At 39.1% G+C, this 22123-nt stretch overlaps 1 protein-coding gene across 2 annotated transcripts in view; it reads right to left on the minus strand.

Moving 5' to 3' along the window:
• The window catches only part of mdn1 (midasin AAA ATPase 1), a 114611-nt gene that overhangs the window by 40766 nt on the left and 51722 nt on the right, over window positions 1-22123 (minus strand). The window contains exons 41-61 of one of the 2 annotated variants that reach the window (XM_054761757.1): window positions 21971-22060; window positions 21625-21888; window positions 21231-21483; window positions 18875-19034; window positions 18543-18659; window positions 18261-18469; window positions 18043-18191; window positions 17720-17919; window positions 15767-15987; window positions 15388-15501; window positions 13668-13794; window positions 12266-12372; window positions 12012-12145; window positions 10861-11027; window positions 10647-10767; window positions 8562-8775; window positions 6135-6378; window positions 5937-6060; window positions 1895-2062; window positions 1600-1814; window positions 1133-1520 (exon numbers count right to left, since the gene is read on the minus strand). In XM_054761757.1, coding sequence (XP_054617732.1) covers window positions 1133-1520; window positions 1600-1814; window positions 1895-2062; window positions 5937-6060; window positions 6135-6378; window positions 8562-8775; window positions 10647-10767; window positions 10861-11027; window positions 12012-12145; window positions 12266-12372; window positions 13668-13794; window positions 15388-15501; window positions 15767-15987; window positions 17720-17919; window positions 18043-18191; window positions 18261-18469; window positions 18543-18659; window positions 18875-19034; window positions 21231-21483; window positions 21625-21888; window positions 21971-22060 — 3786 coding nt within the window. Of the gene's footprint in view, window positions 1-1132; window positions 1521-1599; window positions 1815-1894; window positions 2063-5936; window positions 6061-6134; window positions 6379-8561; window positions 8776-10646; window positions 10768-10860; window positions 11028-12011; window positions 12146-12256; window positions 12373-13667; window positions 13795-15387; window positions 15502-15766; window positions 15988-17719; window positions 17920-18042; window positions 18192-18260; window positions 18470-18542; window positions 18660-18874; window positions 19035-21230; window positions 21484-21624; window positions 21889-21970; window positions 22061-22123 lie in introns of both variants that reach the window. The other variant, XM_054761756.1, reaches the window with a different exon arrangement.

Raw genomic sequence — 22123 nt, forward strand, 5'->3', positions numbered from 1 at the left:
TATAGACCCTGTGTATAGCGGCCACCTGTCTAAAGCGGCCAGCGGACACCCATTTTGTATCCCTTGGTCAATATCTGACAGCATATAGCGGCCAAAATGCCGACTCAAGCAGAAGCTTCATGCACAAAAAAGTTTTGTTTTTTAAGCAATGAAGCCGTCGTGTGTAGACTTTAATTACTGAGTCCTAGTTCGACATAAAAAAGCCAACTTCTTACTTTGCAATGCCGCCCTGAAAAGATTCAATGACGGCCAAAATGGTAATCTTCCCACTTTGCAATGCCGTGAATAGATTCTAAAATAGCCAAAACACCTGAAAAAAAAAATCACTTTATTGCCGATTAATTAGAGATTAGAAGCCCATTCAATAACAAAGGAGCGATGGTATTGTTAGTTTACGACGATCTTCGCACTCAATTGTTCACACACACACACCCATTCATGACTGCTTCACACGTATCCTTTACATATATCCTCCGGCTCTTTCACTAAAATTTTTATTTCTTGCTTTTAAAATCGTGTTTAAAAAAAAATCAAAGATGTAAATTTGTGACGTTCTGCAGGACAGGAGCGAGCGTCCCCTGTCCTGCGCTCTTATTTGGCGGGCTGTGCCTTCTCCGGGGAGGAAGAGGCAGCCGCTTCATGCCTAGTGGCCGCGCAGCTGAGGTCAATTAACATTTGTGGCGGATAAAAGGCCAGCGCCGTCGATTGTGCGGCGCTGGTTCATTGTTGTTATTGATATTACTAGTTTCCTCACCGGAGCTGTTACCTAGATTTACCTACCTGTTTATGTGTCAACAGAGCGTTTTCCCCTATGTCTCTTGGTTTTGCTCCAGTCTTTTTGGGAATACATGTTAATATGTGAGCGCACAAATTTAAAATGGCCGCCAACCTGTCTATAGCGGCCACCTGTCTATAGCGGCCACTTTTGCTGTTTCTCTTCAGTGGCCGCTATAGACAGGTTTGACTGTACATACATTGTACACAAAAGTGCAACATTAAAAATAAAATCTTTTAAAAATGTTTTAAAAATAAAGTGAACATATATTAAATAAAAACGCATACATGCATTTTTACAAGTGTGTTTTTTTTCTTTGTTAGAAAATGATAATTGGATGCAAACAGTTGCTCATACCTCTTGCTGGGCATAGCTGAGTTTGTAGGCCCTCTTCACAGCTGGGTCAAAGATGGTCTGAGGTGTCCACATTTTGATTTGGAGCAAGCCCATGTTGACCCAAAACACGCCAGAGCAAGCCAAATAGTTGTTGCCTTCAACTTTGCTTCGAGCGTATTCCTGCAGGCAGGCGACACAGGCATCCACCATTTCTTCAGGGAGCATTTTGGAGGCAAGGAGGTCTCTGAGGATCCCCTGGATCTCCTGAGCAGCCATCAGTGGGTTAGGTTGCTCAAGCAGGCTCTGGCAGCACTCTGCGTAAGCCTTCTGCAGGCCAGGAGGCAACAGGTCTGTCATGCTGAGTAGTTGTCGACGCAGGACTGCACCCTGGAGCCTCAAATCTGTACATCTGAAGGCGAAAAAGTGTTAAAAGTGTTAAAATACATTGCGGGCAGTGGTTATGTTGACATCATGTCATTTCTGCCTACCTTAAGTCTGCCAGTGCTGGAAAGGCCATATTGTCCCACAAGACTGCGGACAAATCCTGGAGCTGCTGAAGCTTGTCCTTCCACTCTCTCAGTGTCATGTTGGAGATGAAGAGGAGGGCGGTGCCTGATGGTTCCCACTGTCTTCCAGGCTCACTGCTGCCGAGCACTCCCAGTGTGCAATGGGACCACACGGCTTTACTGAGCAAGGCTGGGCCCTGAACGGCCAAGACATTTCATGATCACAACAGCCGCTAATGTGTATTGATAAAGCCGCAAAATATATTCAAAGCAATACCATGTTCTTAGCCCCAACGTGTGTCTTTGGCTCCAGCTCTCTGTCAGGATTGAGTGGGTCCCATTTCAGCCAGCGGTCAGGGTCTGAAGTGGCAGTGTTTGTCCACAAGGCAGCCAAAGCCTCCGACTGAAGCTCACACCACACAAACTGCAGCTCCTCCACTGGTTGCTGCCAAAATAATGACTTTTTCATCAAGCTGGAATAAAAACCTCTCTACCTTTCCTTCCTTATGAAGGGAAACGCAAAATAATGTGTGCTATCCTCAACTGTACTGTAAAAAAACACACTAAATAAACCACCCAAATCCAGTATCAACTCTAAACTTAAAGTTAACTTAAGTAACTTTTCATTTTATTGATTAGTTAGGTTAGTTACATGTAGAATAAAATAAAATAAGTAAAATAATAATAAATAAATAAGTTAGTTAATAATAAATAATAAAAAAGTTAAACTAATTAGTATTAAATAAAATAAAGTAACGTCTAAACTCACACAAGCAGCAATTTTATACAAAAATAACATAAAAAATAAACCAAGCTAGATGAAGCCATTTCAGCGGAAATTGCGTGTGAACACTGAAATGCTGAAGCTGAACTGAAATGTTGAATATTTGTTGAAATATCCTAGAAATGTGTTCACATCAAATCAAGTTTATTTGTATAGCACCTTACAACATCCCAATAGTGCCCAAGGTGCTTCACAAGAGTAAAAAAACAGGTTATAGCAAATAAGAACAGGGTAAGATCGAATAAAACAACTGAAACAAAATAAAAAAATAAAAATACAGGCACAGAATCACAACTAAAGTACATACAATCATCATGTGTCATAAGCCAGTCTGAATAAATTAGGTTTTAAAAGAGATTTAAAAACTGACAACTCTGTAGTTAGATTGTAGTGCAGGTGAAAGGGAGTTCCAAACGCAGCAAAAGCACGAGCCCCCCCATTTTTTGTATCTCATCCTTGGGACTTCTAATGTTGTGTGTTGAGAAGAGCGCAGGGCCCTGGAGTGGTGACGGACAGTTAAAAGCTCAGCCAAGTATGCTGGAGCAAGGCCGTTAATAGCTTTGATCACTAATAAAAGGACTTTAAAATGTATTCTAGACTGTACCGGGAGCCAATGGAGAGAACTGGAGTGATATGGGCGTATTTTGGAGCATGAGTAAGAAGGCGAGCAGCTGCGTTTTGTACCAACTGGAGCTTGCGGAGGTGGGACTGATTTACTCCAGTGTAGAAGGCATTACAATAATCAGGCCTCGAGCTGATGAACGCATGAAAGTGTTGAAATCTATTCACAGAGGATCGAAGCAGCAGCCATCAGGTTGGGAGACAACGACGCTACGACGTGAGCCGTGCCATCGTGCACAGGAGAAGCAGAACGTTACATGTAATGTTAAATGTAAAATGAATTTCCACCAATAGGTGGGCGACAGTGAAACTGTCTATCCAGTTTGAATAGCCACAGAAAATAATCAATTATGGAAAATGAGGAAATTTTATCGAAAAGTCCTGACAGATAGCCTACATGTCCTGAATGAGCTTCACATTTTGATGTTGGAATGCTTTGAAGCGGTTGAGAAATCTGGGAGTATTGAGTGGACAAAAAGACGGTGGAATTTGAAATGTTGGAAAGTAAAAATGGAGAATGATTGTTGAAATGTATAAATATGTTGAACCTCCTGAGTCACAATCCTGTAGAATAAGCGGAATGTTACAGTAATGGAAAATGTAAAATAACTTTCCACCAGTAGGGGGGCTCCAAATAAATTGCCCATTTATTTTCAATGGGAAAATTGTACCATAAAATATGAAATTACAGTAAATACGTGAATTTTTGAAAAGTCAACGTGAGGTGAACATTTTGAAGTTGGATTTGGTTTGAATTGGTTGAGAAATGTGGGAGGATTGTCTGATTGTCATTGACAGCTTTGTCATTGTGGTTGTTGATATTGATTTGTCCTTTATCCTTGTTCGTCTTTATAGTTGTCACGGACATTTATTTGCTGATGTCGTTCTGTATGTTTCTGTTGTTCTGTCACAATTGTTGTTGTTGCTGCTGTTGTCCTTGTCTCTTGTCTCTCTTTTTTTTGTTTTTGTCCCCCCCCCCGTTTCCTTTTTTCTTCTTCTCTATCCCCTCCTGCTCCGGTCCGGTCGCTCCAAATTTGCTTTATAACAAGCATCAAGGTCGAATAAATTTTGTATGACAGGGGAAGTGTATATCACACTTCTCTCTGGCAGAGTAAATCTGTTGAGCACTTGACGGCATTTAGGTATACAATTCTATCTGCTTTAAAGGCTGGACAGGACAGGGGTAAAAAAAAAAAAGAAAAAAAAAAAAAAAAAAAAAAAGAGAAATGTGGGAGGAGTTGGACAAAAAATGAGGCGGACAGGCTTCTCAGCATTCACACAATTAACTTGACTTGGGGGCCCCCAAATGTAACAGCAGGTGAAACACTGGTGGGGCTTACAATGATTGTTTCGTGTGATGTGAAATGGCTTGGTTCTTAATTAACTCATTCAATACCAAAGACGTATTTGTATGTTTTTATAATCCTGAACGCCCGATGCCAACAACGTATTTATACGTCTTTTACGTTTTTTTTGCGCGAGAGCCAAACAAAAGTGATGACGCAACTCTGCACTAATGCATTTCACTTCGGAACACTTTCAAGCCATAAACATGGCCACAAGGTGGTAGAAGCTCTGCATGAGAATGGGAAAATCACATATGACAGGAAGGAGGAAGTGAGAGAGCATGGAGGAGTGTAGTGTGCAGAAGGTTACGCACAGTAGGGAAATTTTAACGCATGCACATGCACACACACACGCGCACACACACACAGTTCAGTTCCCAATGTGAAAATTGTAAATAGTGCATGGTTTTATATTTGTAAATAAATACTTGTTTTGATGATAAACAACACTATTGTGTTGTTTATGTTGGTATAGTTGTTTAGATATTTCAGCTGTCACAAAAGCAAAAAAAAATATTTGTGTCTTGTATTTGTATCTTTTCACAAAAAGCTGTTTTTCCTCCCTTTTCTTGTTGGGAACTGATATTTCCTGAAACTTACCTACCGGTATGTTTTACTACTGATTACTAAAGAACGGAGAAAGGTAGAAACAAACTTGAAAAAATCAAAAAAATTAAAAGTTTATTTCTTTTGGTAGGTTACATGTTTATATACAGTAGCCATAGAACACAATATTCTGTGTGCCTTAAAAGATCAGTCAAAATCGTATAAAATGGCCATCTAAAAGGGGTTGTCTTTTGAAAAATGGCTGAGATTGAATGAGTTAAAAGGATAATTCGGATTTTTTGACATTAAGTTGTATGACAACCCCATCAGCTGTGTAAGTCCAGCAACAGCGACTTACTCCCACTTGGTCTTCTAAGTCCAGTTCTGGTCAGATTTTGGTGATGAAGAACGTAGTTCCGCTTAGTTGCTGGGGACATTTATGTAAAGAGTTTGGCTTCTAAACACAAGGTGCACCCAAAAGATGCATCACAAAAATGCCTTCCCACAAAACGCTCTGCGTTATATTTGTCACCTGTGCAATCATGTGATGAAGACACTCGAGGTAATGCCACTCTTCTTCCGCGACGGAGAGCCGCGGCCATCTTGTTCACGTATGTGTTCCACAGCGGAAGAAGATGCGAGCGTCTTCATCACATGCATGTGAATGCACAGGCGACAGTGCGTAGGGATACGGCGGGAGACAAATATAACACTGAGTGTTTTGTGAGGTCAGATTTTTTTGAGAAAGCATTTTTGTGACGCAAATGTATTACTCTTTTTAATGCGTATTGTGTTGAGAAGCCAAACTCTTAATTAACTACTTAATTGTCCCCAGCAACAAAGCGGAAGTACGTTCTTAGGAGACCATTGGGGGGTAAGTGGCTGTTGCTGGACTGCACTGCTGATGGGGATGTCATAAAACTTCATGTCCAAAAATCCCAACTATTCCTTTAAGAGAGTATAAATGATTTTCCTTCAACTAAAAGACCCGTTATAAATGTCATATGCAGTACAATATTTACCTTTTCACTCTTGAGAAGAAACCAGAGTGGCAGCAGTTGACTGACATTCATCGGTGTGGACTGGAGGCAGTAGTGAAGATGTCTTGAAAGTTCTAGACGTAATTTGTCTTCTGCTTCTTGGTCACTATGAATCAAATGAAAACAGGTTCCTTAAAATGTTAGCAGTCGTCTTTGATTTGTAGGATGATGATGATTTACCCGTGTGAAAAAGACAACAGCATTAAATCTGTGCTGAGTCGCAGCTGGTTGAGTGCAGCCACTTCCTCCGTCAGCGGCCATAGTTGAGCCCTGCGGCTCAGGTCCCGCAGGTCTTGCTGAGACAGAGGAACTCCTGTGTCTGTTGATTCGTCCCCTCCAGACATTACCGGGGTCTCCAAGAGACCCCTGGAAGTCATGTGACGCAGCTGCTGATCCACACTTGACACCAACTTCTCCAATACTCCTGATGGAATACAACAAATGTGCTTATTATTGGATGGCTGGGTGCTGGGATACAATTTATGATGTACAGCAGGGGTGTCCAAACTTTTTCCTGGTTGGGTCACATCGTAAAACATGAAAGGATGGAGGGGCCATTTTGATATTTAGTGAAGCAACACATGTAGATATGCATGTGCAAGAATGTATATATATTCTCAGCTTTGTGATATACAGTGTTCCCTCGCTACAATGTGGTTCACTTTACGCGGCCTCGCCGTTACACAGGGTTTTTGTATAAAGTGTATAAAGTGTGTGGTGAGGGGTTTTACAGCCTTAAAACATATATAGTAAACGAAAATCATCCTGTAAACAAAAAAACATGCACTGTAAACAAAAAAATATATATAATAAATGAAAAAACATATCCTGTAAACAAAAATATATATATAATGAATGGAAAAAACATATGGTATATAAAAAACAAAAAAAAATCAACTTCTACTACACGGATTTCACTTAACACGGGTATTTTTTGGAACCTAACCCCTGATTTAAACGAGGGAACACTGTAGGGGAAAAAACTGTTATTAGTACATCCTTTGCTTGTTGTTACTTTTTCCCAAAAATTTCAACTTTCTTCTAAGATAATTGTCATACATTTTCTTCTCGTAATATTTTGACTTCAATCCATTAATATTTTGACTTTATTGCCATAATTACCTCTGCCAGGTGCAATGCAAAGCGCAAGCGCAGCGCGGAGGTTATGTTTTTGCCGGCGTTTATCTGTTTGTGTTCAAAAGAACTTGACAAGTTCTGAATGGATTTGGATGAAATTTTCAGGAATTGTCAGAAATGGGATATGGAAGTGCTGCTTACATTTTGGGGGTGATCCCGATCACCGTCTGGATTCAGGATTTTTTTTAAAGGATTCTTTAACATTGCGAGATAGAACCATTTTCGGCATATGTGCATAGAGTATAACTCCACCAATAATGGTCAGAGCACGTGGGAAAAAATACTTATTTAACGTTCAAACTCTGTGCTACATTATGTGTACTAAAATTACATCATTTTTCCTCGTAATATTCCAAGTTTATGCTTGTAAAATTGAGACTTTTTCTCGTTACAACACAAAAATATTTTGACTTTATTCTCCTAAAAGTATAGCTGTTTGTTTCCATTTCTGCTGTGTTTTTTTTTTATATTTTCAACTATTTCAAACTTCTTCATGTACATTTTTTGCTCATAATTATGACTTTATTACCGTAATATTTTGAACACTTTATTCATTGTTTTCCGTCTCATAATACAGTATTACGACTTACAAAAAAAACCTTTTTTTTTCTTTAATATTTCATCTTTATGATACTAAAATTACATTATTTTTCTAAAATTACATTATTTCTAAAATGACGACTTCTTATTAGATTACAACTTTTCTCTCAGTATTTTTTACCTTATTCTAATTTTCCATTTTCGCTATTTTTGTTTAGTTTTCACATTAAATTATATTTTTAGAATGTTCCACAGGCCAATAAAAACCAGCCACACTCTGGACACCCCTTATATACAGTAATCTCCCACCACTTTGTGCCGCGAATTTCGCGGCTTCACTCTACCACCTTTTAAAAAATATATACTGTATATGAATTAATAAATCATGTGCATATTTAAGCAAATGGTATGTATTTTTTTGCATAAATTGAGCATTTTCAAGCATAAAATGGCTAAATGCAGTAAAATACAAATACAAGGCATTCATAACCGCTTTCAAAGATGTTGTGACGTGTGGTATTCCACACTGGTCACTCGATTAATGAGACAATAGACACTACAGGAAGTACAAAAAGAACAAGCAACTCTACCAATGCTAACACGTGTCTAAAGTACGTCTTATTTTCTGTTATTATGTCTACTATATTGGGTAAGTGTAAAGGTGACTATAGGGGTGTTATTTCATGTCTAGAGGGCTCTAATCATGTTCAAATGCGTATTTACAAGGTAACTTACAAGGACAACAGGTTTTCTATGCTCTAACTGCAAAAATATTCCATTTATAAATAAAAAATCCTACTTCACAGGAATTCACTTATCACAGTCATGCTAAACCAGGGATTACTGTACAACATGTGTGTCTGCGCCTTTACAACTTCTGAGAATGGAAATAAAAAATGACGCAATTCGACACACTGAAGCAAAGCCTACCAGATTCGTGTGGATCCAGCTGGTTGTTTGCCAGCAGAACCAGTCCCCAGGCTTCAAGCAGACTCTCCTTAACGTCCACACCAAGTCCTGCAGTCTGAAGGCAGACCAACTCCTGCTTCCAGGAGCTGAAGGTGTGATGAAAGGTGAGCTGACGCACATCCAGGGCTTTACTCAGGACCCTCAGCTGCGATGCACACTCCGCAACACTCTCCAACTAAAGAAGACAAAGGAATCTTTTTAACATTGCGTTGTAAATCATACACATAAAAATATGGCTGCTCAGGTTCAAATCCATTTAACCCAAATTCTCGTTAATGTTACTTTTTTTTTTTTTTTTTAAAACAATATTAACCTTTGCATGTCCTGTTGCCTAATTACATCTCACCCCCTACATCAGGTGTCCAAAGTGTGGCCCGTGGCTGTTTTTTTATTGGCCCTCGGCACATTGTAAAAATAAAATAAAATGTAAAAAAAGATTTAAACAATAAAAAAACAGCAGTAAAAATGGAAAAAAGAGCAGTCGAGAATAAAATAGAAATATTAGCAGAAGTCATAAGAATAAGACAAAAAAAGTTGTAATCTTATGAGAAAGAAACCGTGTAATTTTACGAGAATAAAGTCGAACTACTAAGAGAGCAAAGTCATGATATGAAGAGAAAAATGTTGCAATCTTATGAGTAAAAAGTTATAATTGTATGAGAATAAAGTTGAAATATAAGGAAAATAAATTAATAATAATAAAACAAACTTGTAATCGTGCGAGAAAGAAAAAATCGTAATGTTAAAAGAATAAAGTTTAAATATTTGCAAAGTAAAGTCATAATATTAAAAGAATAAATTTGTAATCTTATGAGAAAATAGGTTGCAATTTCATACGAATAAAGTCAAAATACTGGAAGACAGTCCAAATATTCAGAAAAAAAATTAATCTTAGGCCATCATTTTACAAGAATAAATTCAAAATAATAGGAGAATAACATCATAATTACACAAAGACGTAATTTTACAAGAATAAAGTTGAAATATTAGGCACATAAAGTCATAATAATAAAACAAAAAATCGTAATCTACGAGAAAAAAGTTGTAATTTTATGAGAATAAAGTCATAATATGAGTCGAACGTCGAAATATTATGTGAAAGAAACAAAACAAATGTAAACTATTTCTCAAATTTATAATATTAGGAGTCAAACTATTCTGGGGATAAAGAGACAATGTGAAGGGAAAAAAATGATGAGAAGAAAAAAAAAACACCAAAAAATGGAAAAAGGAGCTAAAATAAGCAATGTAAGTACAAAGTAGTATAAGAATATAGAGTATATGAGTATGCAGAAGTATAAAGAGCATAAGAAAATAGTACAAGTATAGGACAAAGTTGTTTTTTCTTGAAATATTTATAACTTCTAAGCATGTCTACATGGGTTGGTTCACAAAATGTTAATACACTGGTCTACAAATTTTCAAAAGACGTCTGCTTCTGAGACAAAACATATCACCCTTGGTCAATTTTGGTCTGCTGAACAAGAATATGAACATCAAAAAATCTTAATAGCTAAAATGTCTTTATTACATAGTAACATATAGGGAGTAATGCACAATGTGATATGTCTCCATACACTTTATGTGCATACAGTCACACGATTATGAAGATTCAAGTAGGCACTTCTTGTGAAGTGAATATAAGTTCTGTATTCAACATTATGTGGCCTACCTTTATTGCCAATTGTGGGCATATGGCAGACCACAGGGGTATATGGTGTATAAAGATATGGTGTATCTTTAGAACAAGAGCTAATGAGCATTTTTAAACATCATTTTCGTACTCAGTGGCCCAGAATCAGCCAAGAATGATTACTTTCATTTCAGAAGCATTTTGGGTGGAGACCAGTTACATCAAAGTGGCTTCCGCATGCTTTGATTTTTCATTATGTGGCCCCTGTTGAAAAATATTAGACAACCCTGCACTACATGCGTGTTTTTTTATGTATATGTGCCCTCCTGAACACCTCTGCTTTAAGACACACAGGACATAAAAAAATAAAAATCACATGATTAATTGCAAGTTATCAATCAAAAAACATTAACCTTGAATGGCAGAGATTTCCCCAGTGTTTTCCGGACGCCTTTTAGAAATGCAGCCACACACGCTGGAGTGGACAGAAGATTCTGGATGGCTCCTGCAACGGCCTTCAGCTCCTGGTAGCCGCTGAGGAAAATGCATACAGTGGTTACAAATACATGATTTAAAAAAAAATGTCGAAGTGAATTTGCACACATTCAAATGAAGAATCAAGCTTACTCAAATGTGATGTCAGCGTCTCCAAGCAAGAGTAGCGGCAGATGGAGATGGAGGTGCTTCTGTACCCACTGCCAGTGCAGCGACAGCACCGAGATCCCTTGAGCGTCTGCTGGCATCGTGCTGCAAACATCCCAGAAACGGTCACGCCACGACAGGAGCTGCAGGACCTAAAACACAAAATGGAAAGTAGAACCAGACAGAACATTTCAACAACATGCTAACCACTTGGCCACCAAATAAAATATACATTAATGGGAATAAATAAAATGAAAAAGAAGAATATATATTTATTATTACTATTCTTGTACATGAGAGTAACCCCTTGTTTATCGTGGTTAATTGGTTCCAGACCCGACCGAGATCAGTGAATTTCTCCAAAGTAGGATTCCTTATTTAATAATGGAATATTTTCGCAGTAAGAGCATAGAAAACCTGTTTACAACCTTCTAAATACGCTTTTTAACATTATTAGAGCCCTCTAGACATGAAATAACACACCTGTAGTCAAACTTTACACTCCTATTATGCAATATAGTAGACATAATAAGAGAAAATAAGACTCACATGTTGGCATGGGGAGAGTTCCCCATTGTTCTTTTGTTTTTTTTAACTTCCTGTTCTGTACATTACTTCCTGAGGTGGTTATTGTCTCATCAATGTAACATTACTAACTCCCAACGTCTTTGAACGCGTCTTCTGAATGCTTAATATTTGTATTTTACTTCATTTAGCAATTTTTATGGTGGCAAATTTGTAGAATTTCCTTTAATATGCATTTTTTTTTTTTTTTACTAATTCAACCCAATAATTAGAATGAAACAATTTTAAAACATTACAAAAACATTATAAATTCATCCATCCATTTTCTATGCTGCTTGTCCTCATTAGGGTCACGGGGATATGCTGGAGCCTATCCCAGCTGACTTTTGGGCGAGAGGCAGGGTATACCCTGGACTGGTCGCCAGCCAAAAAAACATTATAAATAAAAACATATATATTGCATATAATAATGAAAATAAAAAACATCAATCAAAATTAATGAATTCAATTAAAAAACTGTATTATTATTATTATTATTGTATATTATATGCAGTATATTACTTTCTTTCCTTTTTTGTCTGTGTCCTGACTGTTTTAGTAGCAGCACTAACCTCAAACATAATGTGGTCTGAGATATAAGCCTGGCCGCTCTGAATAGCGTGCAGAGTGAAGGAATCAAACAGGTCAAAGAAGGTGCGTAGGTGCATCAGCACTGGATGAGGCAGGTGACCAATATCCACAGTCTCTGTAATGAACAGGAAAAAGATTTGGACACAAATGACTTTACTGTCAAAGTTCCACAAGTCAGCCAAGAAGATAGCTTGTATGGAAAAAAAATCAATTCTACTCAGGTTACCGTGCATACTTTTGGAGAAGGCTGTGGCAATCCTCAGGGCACAGTTCTGAGCAGACGAGTTCATAGCCAAGGAGCAAATTACAACCCTTTCCTCTCTGTCCATCAGCAGAGTCATCCTGCAAAAACACACCAGATGCTCTTTACACCTAAAAAACGTACGCATGACCAACACTTCATCTACATTTCACAAAGCACGACCTCAGCAACAGATGTTGCGGTGCTATACAGGTATCACATCGGTATCATTCCTTTCACTCTGTAATGTCATATTTGTGAGCACAGTAGAAGATGGTGCAGAAAGATGACGCAGCCACGCTGTTCCCTTTCAACTCCCACCCAAAGTGCGACCTTCAAACTGAATACCGGTCTTTAAATGGTGTCAATTGGACCAGTAGATCCAATCTTATGATCAATAACATTCAAACATCATTTAGTAGTCTTTGCGTCGTCATGTTTATTGGGTGCTTTTGGTGCAGGACAAACATGACACCACCTTCCAATTGGTGGAAAACAGCTCCATTTCAACCAATCAAAGCCTTACAGGCCATTTGGTTGCAGACAGAGAGTGTGAAGTAAGTAAAGTCAAGTAAGTCAGCGTGCCACCAGGTGGACACAATAAGTGGATATGCACATCATGTCTTTGAAAGTCCAACAAGCCTGACTCTCCTCTTGTACGGCCCTATAACTTCCACATAATCATGGATGGAATTACGGGATTGGCCAATAAAAAGGGAATCTAGTGTTAAACACAAAATCAAGCGGAAATTGACATAATGTGAATGATGTCATTGTAAGAGGAAGAAACATTTGTGTGGGGATATACATTTCCCCAGCGGACCGCTTATTTGTGGCCCCATCTCCTCCCAAACCTTAACGCGCCCCCTCCAAAATTAACCATGTGGAAGCAGTAACCCAAATCACAGGCTTTACACCTTCGTTATCAAAATGCTGCCACTTGCAACTTTCTTTGGCTCCATTTTGGCAAATTTTTGGCAGCCATGATCAAAAGAAAAGCAAAGACTTGGTGAAGGAAAGGGATCCATGAATATTGAAGGTGAAAACATGGTTGTTGAGAGACACGATGTGGCAGCTAGATCGACAATTTGAGGTGAGAAACACGATTGAATTCAAGAAACAACTCATAGCAAAACAGGAAGGTGGTGTCCTTGTTGATCTCGCTGCCACATTGTGTCTTTGGCAATTATCACATCTTCAATGAAGATGAAAGTAACCTTAAATGTTCATTTATCTTTTTACATTTCATTCATCACTGATATGCATTTCAAATTGTTTTATGCATGTAAAACTATACTTGTTAAAGTATAAAAAATAGTTTTGCATGATTTTGTTTTTCTTTCTTTCATCTGGGAAAAATTGAAAAGAGTTAGAGTGTACAGTGTTGCTGTCCCACCTGTTGGCAACTGCATTCAGTGACTGGAGATAATCCGTATAGCTTTCCTTGTCTTCAAAACGCTTGTTGGCTAAAATATCCATGTACTGCTTGTTCCAGCGCATGTCCACCAAAATCCTGTGTTCATCTGATAACACACAAAAACAAGTGGACACGCTGATGAGCGTAATCTTCATAAATGAATGCAATATTAAACATTACAGTTAATCCCTCGTTTATCGCGGTTACTTGGTTGCAGACCTGACAGTGATCAGTGAATATCCGCCACGTAGGATTCCTTATTTATAAATTGAATATTTTTGTAGCTACAGCATAAACACACCTGTTTACGACCTTATAAATACAGTTTTTAACATTATTAGGGCCCTCTAGACATGAAATAACACCCCTATAATCATGTTTACGGTCCTATTTCCCAATATAGTAGACATAATAAGAGAAAATAAGACATAATATACCATAAATCCCAGTGTACAATCCGCACATGTTCACGTCATAAAATGGCATATTGTGGCGCGCACAAGTCTGTGAGGACTAGGTAACTCTTTGACAGGAGCCGATCATGAGCTATGAAAAACGAGCTTGTCAACCCATTGGAAATGGCAGGAGGTCGTTTCAATATAACAGTCTGACTCACGGTTTCATCTTACACAGAATAGTAAACTCATCAAACAGCAACTTAGCACTCAAAACATATACCTAATAAATATACAAACATGCACCAATACAAGTTTAAATGAAAAAAAAAACATTTTTGAATTTTCCCATAATGCATTTCGTCTGCGCAAACATTTCATTGGAGGACAAGCAGCATAAAAATGGATGGACGGAGCTGCAATGATCTCAGATGCAATGCATTATGGGAAAACTAACAGAGTTGTTTTCATTGACCGGTGTAGAATACTACATATCATTACAGTGTCTTTGAATGCATTTTCTGAATTACTTATGTTTGTATTTTACTTTACTTAGCCATTTTTGTTGTTGAAAATCCATCCATCCTTTTTCTATGCCGCTTATCCTCACCAGGATCGTGGGTATGCTGGAGCCTATCCCAGCTGACTTCAAGCGAGAGGCGGGGTACACCCTGGACTGGTCGCCAGCCAATCGCAGGGCACATATAGACAAACAACCATTCACACTCACATTCATACCTATGGACAATTTAGAGTCTCCAATTAACCTAACATGCATGTTTTTGGGAATGTGGGAGGAAACCGGAGTACCCGGAGAAAACCCACACATGCACAGGGAGAACATGCAAACTCCACACAGCGATGCCCAACGGAGGTTCAAACCCAGATCTTCCTGATCTCCTGATTGTGTGGCCAACATGCTAACCACTTGGCCCCCGTGTGTCATTATTGTTGAAAATGCTTAATAAAAAAAATACTCATAAAAATATGTTTAAATATACATATCTTTTGACAAATATTAGGCCGTAGTCAACCACGAAATAGCATTATTTATTAGTTTATATATTTTCGAAAAACCGTGATACAGTGAAGCTGTGAAATCGGAAGCGCAACGTGGAAAAGGATTACTGTACTTTTGCCTTTTCCCTCACACAACATTGTCTTCATTGCATTCTCCTACTTAAAAACCTTAAAAAAGACACTTCAAAACGGTGTGAATTGCTGACAATAAAATGCAAACAAACAAAAGTCCTATACATGACACAATTTCATGCAAAAACAAGAACTTGGAAAAAGATGTTTACCTTTGCTGTGCGGTTGCAGAAGCGCAGAAAGGGATTTTCCCCGAGCAGCAAGCTTAGTGCTGAATACAGCCTTTAGCGCTCTGCTTCCTGCTTCCACTTGAACCAAAACCACATCTGCAAAATATCATGCTTTCATCTGACCTTCCATGTGGATTTTTTTTAAAGTGCATGGTACAATGTCAAATAAGTCCCATAACCAGCCATTTGTGATTCAAGTAAGCTTATGTGTTAAATGTGTACATGTATTGTAATCATTAGTTACTAGAGTGGTGTATGGTCATGGTGAAAATTTTACATTATTCAGCCAAAAGTGACAACGTGAGAATATTGGCAGAAGCAAGGTGAAATTCTATAATTAGTATTTAGGTGAGTAACTAACCAGGGAGGTATTTGTAGCTCTTTCTCAAATGTGAGAGCCACCTGCTGCGCATGATCCAGTCTCCATGAGAGGCTCTCTCTGTGATAAGTCTGACCGCTGTGGGCACCAGTTGCAAAACATCTTGCTCCGGATTTCGCTTTCCCTCTGGGAACGCCAGATCTTCATGGACACCACTGCTCTCCAGAGCCCTCTGCAGGTCACTCAGACATAGTGGGCGATTCCTACGCAAACAAAATCAATGTCTGGAATGATTTTCGCGATATTTTTCTGTTCTTTTTTTCACATAAAGGAATCTACCATCACAATACAAGCAGTGTTGTGCGAGGTGATCATGCACTGTACTAGTATCACAGTATCTTCAAAGAGAGAAAGATTTGTTTGCCTTTGGCATCAAGAACTCATGACAGTGTGAATGCCTGACAGAAAATGACACTGAATCCACATTTCTGCCAAGATTTTACTGTTTAAAGGTTGTGGTCTTAAACTTTTGATCAGCCTATTTCACTTTTGCAATAATTTGCTTACTCAAAAATGTCTCACTCTCATTTCTTCTTTTAGCATTGTGAAGCTTACAATTTTGATCAGGAGTGTATTATGAGAAAAAATTATGTTATTTTAGTAGCACTGAGTTGAAATATTTAAAAAAAAAAGTTGTAATATTATGAGAAACGAAATAAAAATGTACATTTTGGAAAATTACGTTGAGGGAAAAGTTGTCATTTTATGGGAACAAAATGCGATTAAAGTTATAATATTAAAAAAAAAATTCAGAAGATTAAATTTTTATGAAAAAAACAAGAGCAAAAACCAAATTTGATACTAATTTTAAAGGCTTTTTCACCTTTATCACAAAGCTGAGATGCTGTTTTTTTTCCTGAAATATATATAACTCCTTAGCATATCTACATGTGTTGCTTTACATTATATCAAAGTGGCAAAGTTGCATCTTTTCATTTTTCGATATGTGGCCCTCGCTGGAAAAAGCTTGGACACACCCGGCCTATATTACGGCATATTTTCTCTTATGTCTACTATATTGGGTAATAGGAGTGTAAATGTGACTATGGAGGTGTTATTTCATGTCTAGAGGGCTCTAATAATGTTAAAGAGCGTATTAATTAACAGGTTTTCTATTTTGTAACTACAAAAATATTTCATTTATCTATAAAGATTCAGACTTTGCCAAAATTCACTTATCACGGTCGCGTGTGGAATCAATTAACCGCCATAAACAAGGGATTACTGTATGCCGTGGACTAGGGCTGGGCGATTTATCAATATTTTTAAAAATATCAATACTTCTTTTCAGCGCGATATCAAAACCAAACATAGTTCATATCGATGTAGACTGTTTGCACTCTTCTCTTGTAATCTTGACACAGAGGTCTGTCTCACTCATCACTGCTGTGTGTGTCAGCTCTCCTTAGCGGGGCCCCTCCGTGCTCCATGCGAGATCTGGTGACATTCCAAACCCTCTTCAGGAAATATTTTCTTACGACTAGTGACAAATGTAGCTACTTTTTCTGGTGTCGTTGGAGAGTTTACTGGTATTTGGTAACGTTAAAAGTACGAAGTAAAGCCCCCACATAGCGGAGATCCACGCATCCTTGAGGCGCGATGCCACCGGGGTGGACCTTGTCCACATTTAAAAATTTCCTCTTAACAGGGCACTTTATTTCATATGTTGTTCTTTACTAAAGCTCACTTCGCTACAAAAATATCGGGATATATATCGTATATCACTATTCAACATCAATATATCTGGATATGAGTTTTGGTCCAAATCGCCCAGCCCTACTTTAGACCAATAAAAAATGAGCTGCGGGCTGTAAATGGCCCTTGGGTCACAGGTTGGACACCCCTGGTGTGTAGGATTCAAACCATATTGTGGTGGAAATGTGGTTTTTAACAGATGACAGAAATCCATTGATCCAATGCTGATAGACTTCTCACCGTTGACCCTGCAAACTGAGGGTGTTGAGGCAAAAAGACAACACCTGTCCATCACGGAGGACAGTAGAGAAACAGGAATCCTCTGTGGTGAGCAACGCCGAAGGAAGGCTGTCGGGCCAAACACCAGCAGACAGTAAGCCACTTCCCCAGTCCTCGTTGTCCAGGACGGTCAGGTTCTCCTCTATCATCTTCATGGCTTGCTGGGAAAATGAAACACACACACACACACATACACACACTACATGACAAGTCCTACAAGGCTGCTGTGTGCACTTCATGTAAAATGACTAAAGAAAAAAGTGCATGTTGATGATGGTTACTACCTTCAGGTTGGCCGTGGTGCGTTGACTGAGTGCGTACGCCTCTCCACAGGCGTGCTTCAGCGCGCTGGCTAAATCCACACCTCTCTGCAGCTGGCAGGACAGCAGGGTGGCGGCATGCAGGATGGAAGCCACTGACGAGGCAGGGGAATCTAAAGAAAGAAAGACTTGTTCATTCTGTAGCGCAACTGCATATAGACGTTGTTTTTGCAGATGCTCACCCCAGATGGCGCCTTTGATGCTTTTATGTATGTCAATCAGCAAATTGCACACACAGTCTCCAGTCACTCCTGCACAGTGAAGCAATGTTTTCAAATCCAGTGCGTCCCAGGAGATGCCTTCATTCTCCCCAGGGATGTAAACCTCCACCCCTCTGTTCCTCATGGCTCTAGAGAGCTCCCCATGCACAGGGTCCATCGTCAGGAACAACCTGCTCAGCACAAAACGCATCTTTACTCATTTGTAGCAAATTTATAATAATAATAATAATAATATAGTACTACCTGAAATTAGGATGCGGTGTGATTTTTGGGGTGCTCCCATCGATGATCCCACGTTCATTAATGGTGAGAGATCCACCAGGTTCCAGCAGGGCATTGAGACGATCCAGTACAGACGCACTAAGCATATCAAACACTTTCAATCACTTCATTTGACAATGCCAATAAAACACTTTCAAAATCAGTAAATGACAAGAAAAGAGGCGCCAGCAGCTCAATCCACTCGACTTAGCACCATGGAGTTGAAGGAGTGAATCCCAGTGCAGATAGAAAGAAAGCCTTTGGTAATGGAGGTTACGCACATAAACTATATTGGAACACTGAGTAGTGCGTACCTGCAGAAGTTCACATTGTCCATGAGCAACCAGTCGCCGGCCTGCAGGGCTTGAATCAGCATTCCGTCTAACCACTCAAAGCCTCCACTGCTGCTGCCATCTTCCTGCCGGGTCATACGTGCTTTCAGCAGCATCAAGTCCTCTTGCAGCTTGGACATATCTAAGGGTTTAGCACAAGCATGAGGGAACACTACAATACAGTCAAAACATTTGTATATACAGTGATCCTTCGTTTAGCGCTGTTAATTGGTTCCAGACCCGGTCGTGATAAATGAATTTATGTGATATAGCTATATGAATCAATTTTAATAAATGGGATATTTTTGTACGGTACTTAAAATACACAGGACTTGAATGTAGGAAACACATGTGAGAGACACAACATATACTCTAGGTGGATGCTGCATACGTGAGCCAATCAGTGCAGAGGATACTGAACACTAACTTCCTATACTGTACATTATGTGTACCCAGGCCTTGTATTTTACTTAATTTTAAATTTTTATGCTTGAAATGCTTTATTTAGTCCAAGAATACATAAAATGTACTTAAATATGCACATTTTTGGCTAATAATAGTAGTCAACCATAGACCGGCAACCACTAATTAATTAATTCCTGAGAAACTGTGATATTGTGACAGAGTGACAATCGAAACATGAGGATTACTGTACGGTGGAACCTTGGTCAGCGTCATGAATCCAATCCAGATGGTCCGACTCTACTTCAAACGTATTTTAACCAATCAATTGTTCCCATAATAAACAGTGTGAATTCAATTCATCCATTCCAGAACACAAAACACGTTTTTATAGTTTTACACTTATAGTTTTACACCCAGAAAACAATTCTAAATGCATTTAAATGTTGTACGAAATGGGTAAATGAACATTTAAGCTTAATTAAACTTCACTGAAGACGTGATTGTTGACAAAGACACGATGTGGCAGCGAGATCAACACGAACACGACCTTCCTGTTTTGCTATGAGCTATTTGCTTCTTGAATTTAATAGTGTTTCTCACCTCAAATTGTTGATCTTGCTGCCAGTGTCTCTCTCAAACATCATGTTTTCACAGTCAATGTTCATGTCTCCCTTTCCATACTTTTCCAAAAATGAATGGATGCAAGGGCCACTTTGTTTTTAAAGTTTTTCTTTAATATTTCAACTCTCTGCTACTATGACATTATTTTTCCTCATAACATTATGAGTTTAGTCTTGCAAAACTGTGCCTTTTTATCTGGCTAGCATATGACATTTTATATCCGAATATTTTGACTTTTTTCTCAGATTTATGGCTGTTTTTTCCACTTCTGCTATTTTTTCCCTAACTTTCATTTTAAAAGTTTTCTTCTCATAATTCTGACTTTATACTATAATATTTGGACTTTATTCTCCTAACATTCTAACTTTTTCCACTACCTATTTTTCCAAAAACGTTATTCATGGATTTGTTTGTTTCTTATAATATTACTGATTTAAGACTTTTTTTAGGCCTTAAAAAGCAAAAGTTAAATGTAAGAATTTTTAATGTCTCATAAGTGCCCTGGGAAGGCCGCAGTGTTCCCACGGTGGAGCTGGAGACAAGGAAGTCTGGCCAGATTGCCCCCTCATTCAGGACCCATATAAGCGTATGAAAATGGATGGAGGTGCCTGTGGTGTCAGAATCACATTCGTGTTTTCATACGCGTCTGCAGTTGGTCCAGAACGCTGCTGCCCGGTTTTTAACAAACACGCCCAGATGTGAGCACATCACCCCGGTTCTGTCATCACTCCACTGGCTTCCAGTTCGTTTTAGAATCGATTTTAAAATTTTAGTATTCGTTTTTAATGCCATTAACGGCCTTGCTCCGTCGTACTTGTCGGAGCTTTTAACTATCCGCAATCACGGCAGGGCCCTCCGTTCCTCGGGACAGCTTCTGTTAGAAGTCCCACGGGCAAAATACAAACAGTGGGGCGAACACTGTTTCTCCGTCGCTGCTCCCAGACTGTGGAACAAACTGCCCACTGACATTCGCACCACTACTGAAGTCGGCCTTTTTTAAATCGAAATTGAAAACTCATTTTTTTAGACAGGCGTTCAACACCGACTAGGGCGGTCTTGTATTTTATGCATTCTTAGTTCTTGTTGACTCCCATTTTATGTACTTTTAAAGGCTTTTAGCACTCTGCAGCACTAAAGCATTTTCTTATAGAGTTTTTATTCTGTGTTTACTTTGTGTTTATGTTTTATGCTGTGTTCTTATGTTTTGTCTTATTGTGAAGCACTTTGGGAGCCCGTGGGCTATTGTAAAGCGCTATATAAATAAACTTTGATTGATTGATTGATTAAATGCTTGACAGCATCTCCCTCTTACCTGTGAACACTCTGAGCTTGGCGTTGAGCTTTTCCAGGAGGAGGATGATGACTTCCAGTTTGTTTACGGCTTCAGAGTTGACGCTTACCAACTCTTCCTCCTTCAGCCAGCGGCAGAACAGGCCCCATTTTTGCAGCAGAAGCTCTGTCTCTTTCAGGCTCTCATCCAGCGACAACAAGCCATGTCTTGTTACCATGGCAACCAAGTAGTCCACGCTTTCAAGAACATGTTGCCATGGCCGCATGATATCCACCTAGAAAAAGAGGAGAAGTCGTCAGTGGGGTATGAAATTGTCATGGGGGGTCATGGGTGAATAAAAATGAAAAACAAACTGTTGCACTGCCATAAATCACACAGTGGTAAAGGCCTAGCATCTTTAGACGATGATGAATACCTGTTCAAAGCCTCCTAGCAACTCCGTAGTGTCCATGGCGCTGTTCATTGCCATGACTCTGAGGCGCTTTCCTGCCAAGGCAGCCAGTAGTCTCACCAGGCTGGTCTTTCCACTGCCCGTTGGCCCAACCAGGATGCTCATCCAACCCATTTCAACACATTTCATCAGGGACTCAAGTGGTCGCAGTGCTTGGTGCGTGATGGACAATGGAGGCTCCAAGGATACATGGGCCCCACCATGGCGCTGCAGGACAGAAAACCCCACCTAAAGAAAGGTTTTAAACAAAGAAATGATGACTATTTTGCAAGTTGCTCCAGTAAAACAGGTACTTTACATTTGGACCTACCTGCACGTTGAGTGGCGTAATATGAAATTGTCTAGAACACATGTAGGGCTCAAAGTCCTGCCCAAACACCCTCTTGAACACAGCCAACACCTGTGTGGGACATTTTTCACATCATGACCATGACAAATCTTTGACAAATTCCAGAAGTAGCCA

Source organism: Dunckerocampus dactyliophorus, chromosome 19 (assembly GCF_027744805.1).
Source record: "Dunckerocampus dactyliophorus isolate RoL2022-P2 chromosome 19, RoL_Ddac_1.1, whole genome shotgun sequence".
NCBI lineage: Eukaryota > Metazoa > Chordata > Actinopteri > Syngnathiformes > Syngnathidae > Dunckerocampus > Dunckerocampus dactyliophorus.